The 16,837-nt window shown below is 46.7% G+C and overlaps 1 protein-coding gene across 3 annotated transcripts in view; it reads left to right on the top strand.

Annotated features, from left to right (window-relative positions):
* The window catches only part of GRIN2B (glutamate ionotropic receptor NMDA type subunit 2B), a 405,939-nt gene that overhangs the window by 361,594 nt on the left and 27,508 nt on the right, over positions 1–16,837 (top strand). For all 3 annotated transcript variants that reach the window (XM_032855041.1, XM_032855043.1, XM_032855042.1), the window contains one exon: positions 820–1,049. In XM_032855041.1, coding sequence (XP_032710932.1) covers positions 820–1,049 — 230 coding nt within the window. The remainder of the gene's footprint in view (positions 1–819; positions 1,050–16,837) is intronic.

Raw genomic sequence — 16,837 nt, 5'->3', positions numbered from 1 at the left:
ATGTGCGGTGAAACTGTGCGCACAGATGTTTGTTTCCGCGGTGGAGGGGCATATAGGCAGACCCAGACATCAGGCGAGATTTTGCCATTGCCAGACATGGAAAGCAGCGAGGCCACAAGTCTGGGCAGAAGCCTTGACACTGTGGATGTCAGGGTTGGGTGGAGGAAGGTCAGAGATGGTCTGCCTTTATGCCCTCCGATGCCATGGCCAAGCCAGGCGTCTGTGACTTCCTCCCTGGGCGTCCTGATATTCTCATACACAGAAACTGTCATGATCGGAAACCCAGTTGGGATGCATTGGCCTTGGAGTGGGGTCAAGGTTGTCCTGGAAGCATTTGGTGCTAAGTGTTAGAAACTAAAGAAAAATTAAGGATAAAGGACATTCCAAGCCATCTGGCATCTGTGTGAATAAAGTTGTAGCAGGTCCATGACGAAGGTAGACCATTCCACACAATTCTTGTCGACCTTTTTTGAAGTTGATGTCCTTTCTTGGTCGATACAAATAGAAATATTAGGAACAACAGTAGTAAAGATGCGAATGTGGCAGTAGTGGGGTTGCTGCCTTTGTCATTCAGTTTTTGTGTGGTCTTGAGGGTCTCGTCTACATCGGGGTAGGAAGCTGCCTCCTCCAGGGAGAGGGGTGCTCCCAGAAGAGAGGCACAGACTCTCAACTTAAAAATGCCTGCGTCTTAGTCGGAGGGTTTCCTGCTCTGAGCGGGAACTTACCAGCTGTATTTGTCTATGCAGAGCTGGTATCTCTGTTTAACTAGAGCCCGTGACTCTGTTGTAACTTCCTATCCTTGTCTTTTCACCATGACAGAGCCAGGTGGCCCATCTTTTACCATCGGCAAAGCTATTTGGTTACTCTGGGGTCTGGTGTTTAACAACTCCGTACCCGTGCAGAACCCAAAGGGGACCACCTCCAAGATCATGGTGTCAGTGTGGGCCTTCTTTGCTGTCATCTTCCTGGCCAGCTACACTGCCAACTTAGCTGCCTTCATGATCCAGGAGGAGTATGTGGACCAGGTTTCTGGCCTGAGTGACAAAAAGGTAAGAGAACCGTTTGAAACCTCCCATAGTTCCCTCAGTCCCATTCTGAACCATAGTCGAAGTTCTCATGTACCTGTTAATTTTCTCCATCTTTAGAACTGGCAGTTCTTTCTTGTGTCTCCTTAAATTGGGACCTGGGAGCAAACATCAATTTCCCTACCGAAATAATAGTACTTCACATTCGCTTTCTGATTTGTGAAAGGTTGGCTCCAGTATGCCCCGGGCTGCAAATAAGGGGCTTGGCGTGCTAGCAGTTTCCTGAGAATGGGGTACCTCCTGCTGAATGTGCTTGGGTGGCCTGTCAGCACAGGGCTGCCCATTTGGGGTGTTATTAAGGGACCGCCCTCTGCACCCACACTGAGGGCTCTGGCCCATTGTGGCCTTCATTTTCCTCCCAGTGGTATTTGGCTGTGGGCTCTCTGTTTGTTCATCGGCATGCTTGTGTGTTCCTAGGGCTGAGCAGGAGAGTAGTTCACAGTGTTCCCAAAGAGAACTGACTGCTACTTAACTTGATGATTTCCCTGTGTGGTGCTGATGAATAGGTAGCCCCCATACCAATTGCAGGCCTCCCCGGTGAGCTGTGCAGTTGTGAGACGAAGGAAAGTGTCCACTGGTTTGCATATTTCTGGACAAGAATGTGCCAAACCTGTCCTAAATACCATACCCTCTGGGTCTGCTAGAAGCATCACAGTTCTGTGGGCTGTCTCCTGAAACCGTGATGGTCCAAGAGGATTGAGAGGAACTACCACCATGGGGTGTCCAGTCGAACTCATGGATGCCCCACATCATTCTGGAAACTTCCACTCAACAAATTTCCTACCCTTTATTTCCTTCAGATTTAGAAAATGTGATTTCCCATCCCTCTCCCCAGGTTGAAGCTATGAGGTATGGACAGGTGTGTGTTTAGAACACATAGGTCAGATAGTTAATGATTTCGAACGAGGGGTAGGTCTCCCCCCAAATAAATCTTTAAACCCTTAACAAATGGTTTGAGAAGAGTAAGAAGGAAGAGCTAATCTTTTTGAGGGCCCACGTTCTGATTTCTCCATGTAGTCATCTCTACTTGCCGGGAACACTCAAAAGCATGTGAGGAAGGTAAACAAGCTTCCAAGGGAATGAAAAAAAAAATCTATGTGTACATATTTGGATCATTCACTGTGTTTACCCTTTCGTGTTACCTCTTTCTCCAATTCATCTTCCTTTATTTTCTTCTTCTTTTTTCTTTTAAATAATACCTCCCTTTTTATTTCCTTCTCCCTTATTTTTAGGTTTTTATTTACTTCTCTCTTCTAACACATGATTTATTATTCATGTATTCATATATTCCTGCATTTATTACTTAATTCATTTTAAACATTTCTCTTTCTTCCTTCGTCAACATCTTTTATCATTATGATGCTGGCTCAGAAAAGTTGAATGAGATACCTCCCTTCACCTCCTGTTAACACCAATTTTTGTGCCTGTTTCTCTAGCCTGGGCAGTAGTGGGGTTAAGAACACCTACCTCCTCAGGGCTCTCTACACTTGAATGTGGTGTTGGTGAGGTGGGCTGTGACTGTCCTAAAACAGCGATGTGGCAGTAGACGATGTCCTCACACGTGGATTTGTTAGAGGTATGGCAGACCATGTCCTCACATCAGGCTCTGCAGAGGTTTGGTGGATCATGTCCCCAGACGCAACATGGCAGGAACATATTGCTGTGCCATCCGTAATATGGCAGAGGTACCGTGGAACACGGTCCTTCTTGGAGCTCTGGGCTACTAAGTGAGGGATCCACCATATTTATCATTTTGTTTTCTTCAGATATCTCTGAGGGTTATTTAGGACACTGTATTTATCTCCCCTATACATTCATGAGCCACCGGTCGACAACTCTACGATCTTCTATTTGAGATAAGCTTAAGTAAGATGCAAGGAGATTGTTTTCCCTTTTTAGTTTAGAAAGGATATATCGTTCGAGGCAGCTTACACAGAGAAGTTGTGCACCTGTCTGTCCACCACACCATGTTGGCTATGTTCTGAAAAGTTAGATCCCATCCATTCTTTGCTTAGAGAACTTCAGCGGCTCCATTGCGTAGAGAATAAAGACGTTTTTCCTGATGTGCCTCTGAGGGCCTTCACGTGTGATTCCCATTGAGTGTGGTTGGCCAGGGCTTACACTTTTGCTGCCTACATCCCAGGCTTCTTGACTTCTCATCCTTCCGGGCCATGCCTCTCTGTCTGTGATCTGCCTGGGATGTTCTTCTCCTGACTTCTTCACTCACAAAACTCCTGTGGAACTCTCAAGGCCCAGAGTAGAGGTCACTTCATTTGTGGAGCCTTCCTTGGCTCATCTGGACAGTGAGTCATCCTCTCCTCTGACCCGGCAGTCTTTCATCCCTTCATTAATAACACCTGTCTTCTACATTATTCTGTCATAATCTGGACACCTGGACCTGACTGGATCTCCCCTGTCTGACCATGAGCTCCACTGGACCATGATCATAATCTGGTTATCCTGTTTGTTTTTTTTTAAAGTCTGTGGAGAGGGGGCACCTGGGTGGCACAGATGGTTAAGCGTCTGTCATCAGCTTAGGTCCTGATCCCAGTGTCCTGGGATAAAGCCCCATATCGGGCTCCCAACTCAGCAGGGAGCCTGCTTCTCCCTCTGCCTCTGCCTCTCTCCCCTGCTCATGCTCTCTTTCTGTCTCTCTCTCTCTATCTCCCTCTCAAATGAATAAATAAAATCTTAAAAAAAAGTCCTGTGGGGTGAGGGCTAGGCATTATAGCCTATAGCCTATTATAGGCAAAGAAAGCAACAGGAGAGCAAGAAACCTTTAACAGCTGCCTAATTTGAAAATACTTGAAAATGGTTATCAGATACATTTTAGAACTTTGCAGATGACAAAATCGTAAAGCGTAAGCATCCTACCAGACAGTGTCAACATAATTTACATAATTATAGCAAACATTTAAGTAACTAATGACATATAACGCACATCAGTGTCAGGAATGCTAATACAAATCAGAAAGAGGGTTTTCTGAAAGTGCACTTAAAATGTCAAAATCGATACTAGTTTCCCTTCGCAACACTTTAAGAAAACAAAGTCTTGGGGCTGACTCTGCATGACAGCAAGTGTATTCTGTGAATTTAGAAAAAGAAAAGGTAAAGAATGAAGTCGTTAAGACAGGAACATTGTGAATAGAAATGAGGTGATTTTGAAGACTCTTTTTTTCAATGGAATTATATTTTCATCAAGGAAAGTAACATTTAAAATGGAAAAGAGTTCTTAAACTTGTTTTGACTATCATGGATGGCTTATCTTCCATACAACTGAGATCAAGTGGTAGATATCTTGGAGTGATGATGGGAAGGTATTTATAGCCATTAAATTTATATATCTTTAGGAAATTGTCTTCAACTTGATGGCATAAAAGTGTTTTCCAGATCTCATTTGTGAAGGTACAGAATCAGAACGTTCAGAGTTAAATTTCTGTGAAAATCTATTTTGGGGCTCCCTTTCACTGGACGGCTTCCATCTTGCAGTAGCACATTACATCAGTGAGTTGGGAATTATTCCACTACATGCTAAATATGGGTGCACGTTCTAACATTTAGCAGCCCTACTGTACAGTCCATCAGTTCCCCCAGTGGGAACAGAGTGTAAGGAAGCTGGTGACATCTTTCTGCTCCTAACAGAGAGTGCCCCATGCTTATGCCCCTGTGTCTCCCCTACCCAGATGGATTTCTCAGTTTGTAGTCTGCCAACCATAGAAAGGAGGGGAAAGAGCTTGGCCACCAGGTGAAGGAAGGTCCAGCCATATTTGCTGGGCCCTACTATGTACGTCATGCATGTTACATCTATTTTATATGTGTCCTCTGCTTGTAGGTATGACTATTCCCATTTTGCAAATGAAGGCCCCGAGAGTCTGGGAAGTTTCTGGACTCCCCTAAAGTCCCACAGTCTCAAGTGACAGAGCTAAAGGTTTGCATCCCTGTGTGTTTGGCTCTTAGACCACTTCATCAGGACATCTCCCTTATAACTCATCCCAGACAAAGTTATGATTTTGTCAGGAAGGATTGGTATCGATGCCCCTGCCCCCACTTTTCAGTGAATTTTTGAATCTCTCATTTAATGATTTCTCTGTCAGTTTCACTTAAGCCTGAGGTCGCCATACACTCCCCCTACCAGGACTACCATTGCTATGGATAAGGATAATAACAATCTTCATTATTATTAATATAACTTCAACAATGATAGCTCTGCTCACGTTTTTTCAGTTTGTACAAGCCGGGCATAAGGCCAGCTGAATTACACAGACAATCTTATGTAATGGTGCTATGAATGTTTTCATTTATTGATGAGGAAACTGAACCTGGAAAGGGTTAAGTCATTTTCCTTCTGATGTGCTTGCTGCCTCCAGTCCCTAAGCCCTGTGCCATCCTGTTCAGATCCCAGGGCTTGGTTTTCATTCGTCTTCTTTCTTCCTATCCTCCCATCTACCTTGTCAAAGCATAGCAAGTTAGATCCTTTTCCTCTCCCAAAAAGCAGGTAACTGATGAACTGATAGTATTTTAACATTTTCTTTTTCTTTAAAAAAAAAAAAAAGATTTTATTTATTTGAGAGAGAGCATGAGCCAGGGTAAAGGGGCAGAGGAAGAAGCAGACTCCCTGCTGAGCAAGGACCCCCCCCCCCCCCCCCCCCCCCCAGTGCAGGGCTTGATCTTGGGACTCTGGGATCAGGACCTGAGCCGAAGGCAGATGCCTAACCGACTGAGTCACCCAGCCATCCCTCATTTGCACTTTCTTTAAGAAGTTTTTCAGAGGCATTCCTTTAAAAAGAGAAGGGTGGTGATTTCTAGTACTTGTGCAGGCTGATGGTCCACACATTGACTTTAGCCTGAGCCTGTTGTGACCCTGAGCTTTAAGCCCATGTGGGATGATGGTGGGAGAGGGGTGGCAGCAGGGGAGAGAAGGAGAGGTTCTGGAGTCATGGGGTAAAGGAAGCAGAGGCTGATGTCTGACCATTGGGTTCCCCAGGTGTTTGGCAGCCTCTTGCTTCACACATCCCTTTCCCCGTGTCCTATGCACCCACAGTGTATTTTATGGTTCTTTTTCTCAAGGAACCGTAGGAATTTTTATTAACTTTAAAACATCTGAACGGTACCTGTCTAATTAATGAGGGCAACCCCCTTTGCCTTTACATTGAAGGTACTATCAGGACAGCCTTCTAACAGCTAAATGAGGACTCGTGGCTTTTCTAGATATTGATTATCCTATGTGAAGTCCCATAGCATCTCGAAGTCCCCTCATATGCATCCTTCTGGAATAGAGACATTGTAGGACTTTTAAATCAACATGCGAACAAGTCCGTATGCATTCTGGAAGAGAACCAGCCTGGTGAGAAGCCTATACACACCATAGCACACTGATATGTAATGACTGGATGGCATTTGAGCACAGGAGGAAATGGGCCCTGTACTTTCCCCTGTAAAGCGGTGTCTTCCTTGCCTTATTCATTTTAGGCAGAAAGCCAGTGAGAGACAGCTGACCTCAAGCTTGATCTGCCACGCCTTGGTCCTGGCGCAGACCTTCTTGGTCAGATCATGGAATACTGAGCCAAAAATAGCTTACTAGGGAAAGTGGCAGGCATGAGTAATAAGCCAGGGAGCTAGAAATGGGCACCTAGAATGGACCTTCAGGTAGCTGAGCAAACTAGGGTGTGATTTCTTACGTGGGAGTCCTATGGAGCTGTCAAGCAACCGATCTTCTTGTAGCAGCTGGTCAAGAGCAATTCTGGAGGAAGTGATAAGAAAACTCCCCCAAGCCTGGGAGGACGCAGGGCACAGGGCACATGTGTAGGGGAAGGGACACCTGCACCTTATGTCTGTCAATTACCAGAACCAATCTGACATTGCACGTGGGCCACTACCTCAAGCACTGAGTCCTCCCTCATTCCTTGCTGGCTGGCCTACATCCAGGTGCCCCCAGACCAATGACTGGAGCTTGCCCAGCCCCAGTGCCATTGCTCAGGGTCGACTCTCACCACTTTGTTAGTGTTATTTGAAGATGGGACTACTTTTGCCCACTCCTGATTCCTGAGTTCATTTTTGACTAGCCTGGACACCTTGACCAAGGCATCTAGTGAGGCTTTGCAGTGGTCACCCTCCCAGTCCCAGGATGCAGATGTCTTGGCACTGGCTACTGGGCTCCCAAGGGGAGCCCCAGAGTCTCCTTTCTCTCCTTTCTGTGTACCCATGCACAGCATCAGGCTTCACTGTGTCGTTCTCTCCTTGAGTGACCCTTCCTGACATTCCATGGCTCCCTACACAGGATTCCTCACCCCGACCTCTTCTGTACTGTTGGGGTTTATCGTAGGTTGAATGGACACCCCCCCCCCCAAAAAAATGATACGTTCATGTCCTAACCCCTGGATCCTGTGAGTGTTACCTTTATTTGGAAAAAAAAGGTCTTTGCAGATGTGATTAAGTTAAGGATCTCAAGATAAGGTCATCCTGGACTACCCAGGTTGATGCTATATCCAATGACAAGTGTCCTTATAAGAGAAAGGCAGAGATTTGGCTCAGAAAAGATCAGGAGAAGGCAGAAGCAGAGATTGGAATGTTGCAACCACAAGAACCATCTGGAAGCTGGAAGAGGCAAGGAACAGACTGTCTCCTAGAGCCTCTGGAGGTAACACAGCACTGGCACTTGGATTTCAGACCTCTGGCCTCCAGAACTGTGTGAAAATAACTTAGGGTTGTTTAAAGCCACCATGTCCTTGGTAGTTGGCTATGGCAGCCCCCGAAAACAGATACGGGCCTTTGCGACTCTCCTCTGACCTGCTCTCTGAGCTCCCCGCAGATGTTAGACTTCGGGGTTTCTCCTACTCATCTTACCCCATCCTTCCAAAGTGGCTGTTTCTTACAGCAGGATGCAGTCCAGCCCCTCTTCTCACGAATCTCCTTCACTTAGAAGAATTGATCACCATTACACTGAAGATTTGCAGACGTGTTTTCCACACCACAGAAGTCTTCTGCACGCTGCTGAATTTTTAGGGAAATAGTCAAAAACCCAAGTGTCCTTGAGGGCTCCCGTTCGCTCTGTGCTTGGGGCCGATGCACATTAGTTCCTCACAGTACGGAGCATGGTACATGTGTGTGCACTTCCCACACAACCTTATCCTAGACCTCTTCATAGTAATGTCATTGTCAAAGGGATTGAGGACAGGTTTTTGTGCGCTCTATCATTTCCACAACTCTTTTCTATGGACAGTATTATTAAGGCACCCCTCTCATATTCCAGATTGTGTTGCATTGTTCAAATCCAAGAACTGGAGGGGACTTTATGTGCTCCTAAGGCACTGGGGACATCTTTCTCAATAAAGGTGAACAGATGTCCTCTCTTTGTGTGGATGAACTCATCTTCCTTGTTAGATTATTTGTGACACAGGAGTGCACGCTCATATATGTACGTGTGTGTCCCTATGTGTATATGTATACATACATGTATGTGCACACCTATGTGTGTGCACTCATGTATGTACATGTGTGTATACATACATATACATGCACACATGTGTATACATACACATAAGTGCACACACAGTTGTCCTTTAAATAGCGTGGGGGTAGGGGTGCCAGTCCCCTGCACAGCAAAAAAAATCTGAGTAAGTTTTGACTCCACAGAAACTGAACTGCTAATAACCTACTGTTGACTGGAAGCCTTACTAATTACATAAATAGTCAATTAATACATATTTTGTATATTTATAGGTATTATTAACTGCATTCTTATAATAAAGCTAGAGGAAAAAATGTTATTAAGAAAATCATAAGGAAGGTGGGAGCGCCTGGGTGGCTCAGTGGGCTGAGCTTCTGGCCCTTAACTTTGGCTTAGGTCATGACCTCAGGGTCCTGGGATCAAGCTTCGCATCAGACTCCAAGCTCAGCGGGAAATGTGCTTGAGAATTTCTCTTCCTCCCGCTGTGCCCCTACCCCCTCCACTCAAGCTCTCTCCTCTCTCGCTCTCTCTCTCTCACTCAAAAAAAAAAAAAAAAAAAAAAAAAAAAATCATAAGGAAGAGAAAATGCATTTATATATACTATAATGGATCAAAAAAATCCTCATTTAAGTGGACCTGGGCAGTTCAAACCTGTATTGTTCAAAGGTCAACTGTAAATCCATCCTCTGAGAATACATACAAACAACAAGATAACGATCTGGATAGCTAGGAACTTGACACAGAGCTACGTTAGGAACACAGTTTCACCTGTGCACAGAACATAAGCTTTACAATATGGATCTGAGGAAGGTTGTCTTTCTTATACGGAAAAAGAAGAAAGTTTCGTCTCATTCTGTTGATATTAGAACCATCATTCTGTGAAATGAATCAAAACAAGAGAAAATGAAATGAAGGCAGGGAGGAAGGAAGAAGGAAAGAAATAGAAATAAAGGCAGAAGGGAAGGAAGAAAAGAAAAGAAAAAAACAGAACTAATCTTTGGCTCTGTATGACTCTTCTTAGAAAGGTGTTCCTAGGTAATATATAAGAGGAATAGAAGCCTTCCTGGAGCCATAACATTTTTTAAAAGGCAATTAAACACAATAGCATGAGTATGAATTCATAATTTCCCCACCTCCATTGAATTGAAGTGGGCCCCACCTAAAAGCCAGCAATAGGCAACGAATGATTTCAGTTAAGAGAAATCAGAGCATACAGCGTGGCCTGCATCCTTAAGTTTTAGGTGCTCTGGGAGTGGGAGAAGCTTGAGCATGTCTTTGAGCTGGTCAGATCACACATTTATCTGCCTGGCTAACGTCTCAGGCCTCTCTCTGTCAGGCTGTCTCGGGGTGGGGAGAGCTAGAGGCTCTGGGACCCCCAGGGATGATGGCCTTTACTTCCAGCTGAGTCTCTGGTCCTAAGAAAAGACAACTATTCCCTTTAGCTGGCTACAGAAGGCAGGTCCCTCATTCTGAAATGGACTTACATCAAAGGAAAACAAAAGAGGTCCTCAACATCTTTTTTTCTCTCATTAAAAACAAAATCTAGAAATAAGTATTTGAGTATAAGGGGGCTAAACTTTATTATGCTCACTAAATCTTAGCTTGTGGGTTGAGGATTTATTAAGAATTAGTGTTTCGTGCTGGGCAACTAAGTTCAAGTCCTTGAAGATAAATTAACATAGCTGTGAAAAGTTATATGTGGCCAAAGGCATCAGGCCTAAAATGAATTCGGTTTCAGAGATGCCACAGTTGTATCCACGGTGAACACTGTGGCCTGTGCAGGCTCTGGGCTCTATGGATGTTTTAACCTTTTGCCCTTCCAGTGCCCCCCTCCTTGTCCTAATGACCGCAAGAGTAGACGAGGGGCCCAGTGGACTATGTGAGGCCTCTTCTGTTTTTGGAAGCTTTCTGCACAGCGGGGTACATGCTCGAGCCAGCAGGGGCCTGAGGGCACCAGAGGCTGGGGAAGTCCAACCGTGTTGTTCACAGTTCGATGCTGGGTTTTACTCTCCAGCATGGCTCTCAGGGAGCCCTGGGAGACCACCCACGGCCTGTATCTCCTCTGGTATTTTACCCAGTCTTGTCTGGGGGGCTTTGATTCAGAGTATCAAGGGTGTTACCTCCGCCAATATGATCCTGAGAGCTGCCCTAGTGGAGAGAAGAAAATAAGACAGCAGGAAGCTCCCTCAGGGTGCACACAGCTTGGACTTTGGGGGAGAGAGTCGGGGAAGAGTGGAGTCTCGGGTCCTCACTTTAACAATGAGATGGTCAGTCTGTTCGACTAGATCTTTCTGTTGTGGAGACGCAGGAGAAGTGGCTGCCCGGGAAGGGGTGGCAGAAAGCAGAGTATGAATATCAGAGTCACTTGGGGAACCTTTTCAGATAAATGGGCCTCTCTCCATGCAGATGGAAGTTAAAGTACAGGTTTGTAAGCGTCCACCTAACAGGATCTGCCAGGAGGCAGCCGGAAAAGCACGAGTACGAGAAGGGTCATGAGAGCAAACTGCTTTGGGGGAAGTTATTAGAACTCTGGCATCCCCCCTCTTCTCCCACTCCCCTCAAACCTCCTGGAGGAGCTTTGCAGAGGTTGTTCGGAGAGCTTGGCATTCACCCTCTGCAGTTAGAATGGAGAAGGGCTGACGCTGGCCTGTACCTGAGAGGACAGGGTGACAGGTCTTGGCTCCAGCCAGTCACCGGGTGTGTGGGCCTTGGTTCCTCTAGTCAGATCAGGCCAGGAGGGCAGGAGGGAGTCAGGCTGGGCCAGGACTACAGGTGGGTATTTTTAGAGATCCCCTGCTCAGGATGAGGCAGCCGAAACAGAAATATGCAGGAAGGGCATCATTTGACAGAGAAGCTGGAGGGACCCATGTAAGCAACCAGGTGCCTTCTGGGAGTGGCAGACCAGTGTTCTCCCTTTGAGAGAATCTCTGAAGAACCCATGAACTTGTCTGATGTGGGGAAGAATCTTCTTTGAACGCTGGCTGAGCGTAGAGACTGTCCATGCTAGATCACCACGAGCCCCTCAGGTGAGGACTCTCCTGCCTCCAGGGGCCTTTCCTGTCTCCGCTGTCTTTCTTCTCAGCCCAGAATGGGGGGTAAACAGCTTGAATACAGGATCTGTAATGGCTGCCCTAGCTTGGGCTTTTGTCTTGGCCAGCTCGTAGTCACTGGGATTCCTGGGGCCAAATCTGCCCGATCCTCTCTGCCCTTCTTACTGAACATGTGATGAACTATGTAATGGGCAGGTGCTAGATATCTGCTGTTAGACTTTCCATCTGTGGCTACTTTTAGTCCTCATAGCCACCCTTGAAGGTAAAGATTAGTGACACCATTTTCCAGATGAGGAGGAGAGTTCTGTAAGGGTCAAGCAGATTCACCGAAGTCACATAACTAGCAAGTGAGGGTGTCAGGATTTGATCTGGGGAGAGCTGCCCCCGGAACCTGCAGCTACCCCATTTTACCGCCCCGACATAGCCATGTGTCCTCTCTGTGCACTCCTAGAGGTGTTGGCCTGAGGCGTCAGAATCCAGTCAAGCCCCCTCTCATGGGGATCCTGCCTGGCCTGCCTCCTCAGCTTCTCCAGGTCGGGGTGGGGGGTGATGGTGGACCCCCACAGAGAGCGGATAGACCACTCTTTCCCCAGCAACATGTTAGTGCGCAGGAACTTAAAAGAGACTCTGTTCGCTTGAATCTGGGCTCTGTTGTCTTTGTTTCTGAATTCATAGTCCCTTGCACGTCTAAAAGCCACTGACTTAATGAGGGTTGACTGGATGAATGAATTAGATGCAGAATGTCACTGGAGGCTGAGTTTTCTCTCTCCTGGGAAGGAACCCATGTCCTTACTTAATCCAGCTAGAAAGGAAAAGATCCCACTCTCAGGAACCTTCCTCTTAGAGGAAAGGGCAGGAAGGCAGGGAAGAATTGGAGAGGAGGGAAACGTACCCCATTGTATCCCTCCGTCTTCATCATCGTATTGGCTGTTTCTGAAGTCCCCATCACAAGGAGACCATGAGTAGCTCAAATCTGTAAACCGCCTTGATATTAAAACTGTTAAATGCTTAATTCCTGAAAGCTTGCTCCCACGCCTCTCAGCTTATCGCTAGCACCACAGTCTGATCCGAGTGAGGTGCACGGCTGTTCCGTTTCTTGCAAGAACTGATTGCCAGCAGACCCCGAGACAGCTGGGACTCAGCCTTTTTTGGACTGAGTACAAAAGAGATGTGGAGCTGGGTGTCATCCTGGTACTAACGAAAGAATGCTAGGATGTCTAATGATGTCTCCTAGTGGCCTCAACGACAAATTGAACAAGACGGCTAACAGCATTGCATTATGAAGGATGCTGCAGCCACGGCCCTCCCGAGCATGGGAACCTTGTGGGGAAGGAGCCTTTTTTTTGCTCCCAGAAAAAAAAAAATGCATTTGAACACACGAGGTTACCACTCACAGGCCTGTATGTGACACACCTACCCATCGCTGTAAAAGCACGCACGCACACACCCCCACAGAGGGCGCAGATGCAGCTCTGACTTGGAGCACTGAACAATTTTCTGCTTTTTCCTTTTCTCCTTATAAAAGCGTGTCAAATTAATTGCAGCCAATTATGTACAAATCCCTCTCTCTCTGCCAATCAGGGCTGCCTGAACGGGCAAGAGGCGCTCTCACCTGCTTCATTATGCAAATTGATATTCAAACGTGGAAGAACAATGCAGCCTTCAGCACAGCAGTGGTTCCAGGTTGCTAATGAGAAGAGGCTGCCGTCAGAGGAGTTGTTCTCATCCTCTGATGCTGACCTGACGGGAGAAGGCTGGGAAAGCTTCTGGTGGAGATGGGGCCAAGTCAAAGTCAGCCCCAGCTTCCAGAGCGCCCACTCCCCCGCTGCAGCTCAGGCCCCCACAGGGAGGGTCACTGCTAGGTCTGACATGGTTCGGGGTGATTTGGAGTCCACGTAGTGTAGACAGGGCACCTTGATTCCTTCATCGTCCCTATGGTCTGACAACCATAAATACATTTCCCAGGACACAGCGGGCGTCTGGAAGCATGAGGTCAGTTGTGGCCCTCAATGTCCCGGTGCTCAGAATGCCTGTGGTCAAGGTCAAGTGTGATCCACCACACCAATATGCAAAAATCGTCCACACCCACACACACAGGAAGAAATCAACAGACACTGAGATCTCACATGATGAGATTAATTTACTGGGAAAAGGGCTAGCTGTTCAGCCAGTCGTTCATTCCAGAGCTACTGAGTGCAGTGAAAGAAATCTTTGATTCCCTGCTAACAGGGCAACTTCTGTAATAGCTGCCTCACCTGCTTGCCTTGCCTCTGCACTTCAGAATCTCTTGAATTGGAATGACAGTCTCACCCCTCAACCCCAAGTCGTGGAAGAGAGGCTTTTAACAAAATTATGTCATTGTCACTCTGGTCCTCTCTGCCAGGGCTGGGAGAGCCAGACACCACGTGCAGCAGGGCAGGGCACTCTGTTTGGCTGCTGTGGTCTCAGTGACGTGGAGTGGGGCTAGGAGGAGTTTGGTGCTGGGAAGCTGGGCGGCTTTCCAGCTCCCAGGAAGAGTCTTCCTAGGGCGATTTCAGTTTTCGGTTCCAAGTGCTGTGAAACCACACATTGTTCAGTACACCCATGTTCTAGGATGAGGTCCTCCAGGTTCCCAATGACCCAGACAAATGGCCATTCTGCCACCAGTCCTCCCTCCTTTGGTGGTCCCAGCGCTGCAGGTGAGCTGCTGTGTACACAGAAACCCAACACGACATCTTTACGGCATCTAAGGACGTGTTATTCAGTGAAGGAGTCAGAATCCCTGAAAGAAAGATGGCTCCCAAGGCCATCCACAATCTAGGCCAATTAGTCTGTGCAACCACTACTTTTTTCAAAATGGTTTCATGTGCTTATATTCCTAGTTTCCACATTTACAGCGAAAACAAAATAGTTTTAAGCTCTCTGCTTCTTAAAATGCAGATACCTTCGGGACATTGAGTGATGGTTTAATCACAGATCGGGGAGACTCTTTTTTAGATCGTCTTCCCCTTAACACCTAGATGTGATCTGTTTGGGCTGCAAAAAGCAAGGGTTTTAATTCTGTGGACATGGGTCAGGTAGGAGAATAGGGACCGTCGGGTTTTGGATGGCCTGGAGGAGAGCTGAGGAAAGCACCAGGCTCAGGAAGTTGGGTTTGAGCATACAGAAGTATAGTGCAAGGGCCAGCCCTGAGCCCCAAGCAAGGGAAGTAACTTCTCCTTTCTTCAAATGCTTCATCACCCGTCTCCTGCCCCCACAGCATCCCCAGCTCGGGTAGGCTAGACTCCTTCCTCCTACAATAGCCAGTGGCCATGTCTGTTACCATCCACTGAAATAAGTGATCAGATGCCTCTTTCCTTCGCGGCACTCTAAGCTCCTTGAAGCAACAGACACTACTTCCCATATCTCTCTTCAGCTCCTGGGACGGTGCCTGCTACATCTTAGAAGTGTGTTAAGTGAATGAATGTTCCCAGAACACAAGCTAGTAACATGAACACTAAAAGTCTGTCCTTTTATGGATTAAATGGTCATTCGTGAGCTAACCATCTACAGTATTATTTCTCTGGGGAAATCTATTTCTGTTTCTGAACAGCTGATTTATAAATGAACGGTGGGGACAACATGTTCACAGGTTGGAGCCAGCCTATTAAAAATTGCATTTCCGAAGCCAAAAACAAATTAAACTTTGTATGATGTGTTCCTTTGCAGTGTTAGCAGCCATGGCCCTCATCCGTGGTAGTCACTGTGTAAAGCCACGTCTGTAGCTCCAGCCTCAGGGAATGGACCAGTCCTTAGTGACCATGAGTAGCGTTCCCCGGGCTAGAAGCTTTATGTGCTCTGCCTCATTTCCTTATCCTCCCAAACCTTTTAGGCGGATGCTGCCTCTGCTTTAGAGAAGAGAAAAGTAAGATTTAGCCTCTACAAAATGTGGACTATGACTAGGCTCCCAGACCCCTTTAGTGCTTCAGGTTCCCACTTATAAAATAGGGATAAAAATGTTGCCTACATTAGAACTGTTATTCTAGTAACAACTTAGAATACCTGGAGAGTGCTCAGAACAGTGTCCCACACATACTAATCCCTCAATCAACGTTAGAACTCAAATCCTATGGCAGACCCCGGGTTTGGGCCTAAACAATCTCATGAAGCTCATGCTATTTCCAGTAGATGATTTAATATATGGCCTTGACAGCCACAGACAGTCTGCTGCTGATCCACTCTAGAGCCCACTGTGTGGCCCCCCTCGACCCTCCTGGCTCCCTGCACTTGCCTATTTCAGTGAGACTCAGTGCGGAGGTGTCAGTGAGGGGCTGATAATGTCAGGGCTGGACAGCCTGAAATAGGTGTTTCTTCCCTGGACAGGCTGGGCAGAATGGACAGGTCACTCCTCTGGGCTTAGATTCCCAGAAAACAGCTCTGGATCCAAGGCTGCCTGGAAAAGGGCATGGGCCAGAGGGGCCTTGTACCTCTTTCAGCCAGCCTTCTAAGTCTTTCTTAGCATCCTTCTAGATGCAGAGTAAGAACTCAGTGCATGTTTCTGATCTCTGTCACCCATCACTGGGATAGAAAACAGTTACTTCCAGAAGAATCTCCTTTGACTACTGGGCCCTACCCCTAACTATTTCTTACAGTAGTGGACAGATTATAAAACTGGATTTCTCTTAAAGCCTTCCTTGTTCATGTGGTCTGTATTGGTGGAGAATCGTCTGTCCTTTCTGACTCTCAGGAGAAGCACACCCAACTGCTCCCACCTCAGGCTCTCTTGGAGACTTAGGAAAGAGCCTCAGTATCTTTCGCAATTATTGGTGAAACCACAGGGTTTGTGACATTCTTGACTTTATCATCATTACCCATGCTGATTAGTTTATTTGGTAATGGAAATTATGTTCTTATTGCTATAAATAGTCACTATGCTATCATAATTTGTCCACTAATGGAGGAAATACTGATGCTCCCTGATGACCCTTTTGCCATTTGGAAAATTCCCAGAATTATAGATCCGATGCGGGTTTGGGAGAGCCAAGGCCCAACGGTTTCAGTCCCTAAAGCTCCTCTTCTAGGTTCCCAACCATTTCGTCCCCCAAACTCCTTTGGGTCTCTGCCAGCCAATTCACACTTAACATGTGCTGCCTTGGTGCCCCTGACCCGGCATACGTGTACAATGCAACCAGAACTTGGGTGTTCTCTAATCAGTCTCTTTGCTTTCCAGTTTCAACACCTGACCTTTATTTATTCAAGAGACAGACCCTACATGTCTTACTGGAACAGGGTAAATA

This window comes from Lontra canadensis, unplaced genomic scaffold (assembly GCF_010015895.1).
Source record: "Lontra canadensis isolate GAN:19392208 unplaced genomic scaffold, GSC_riverotter_1.0 scaffold9, whole genome shotgun sequence".
In the NCBI taxonomy this organism is placed as follows: Eukaryota; Metazoa; Chordata; class Mammalia; order Carnivora; family Mustelidae; genus Lontra; species Lontra canadensis.
The sequence above is the reverse complement of the archived record's forward strand: the minus strand, read 5'-3'. Positions and strand labels throughout refer to the sequence as shown.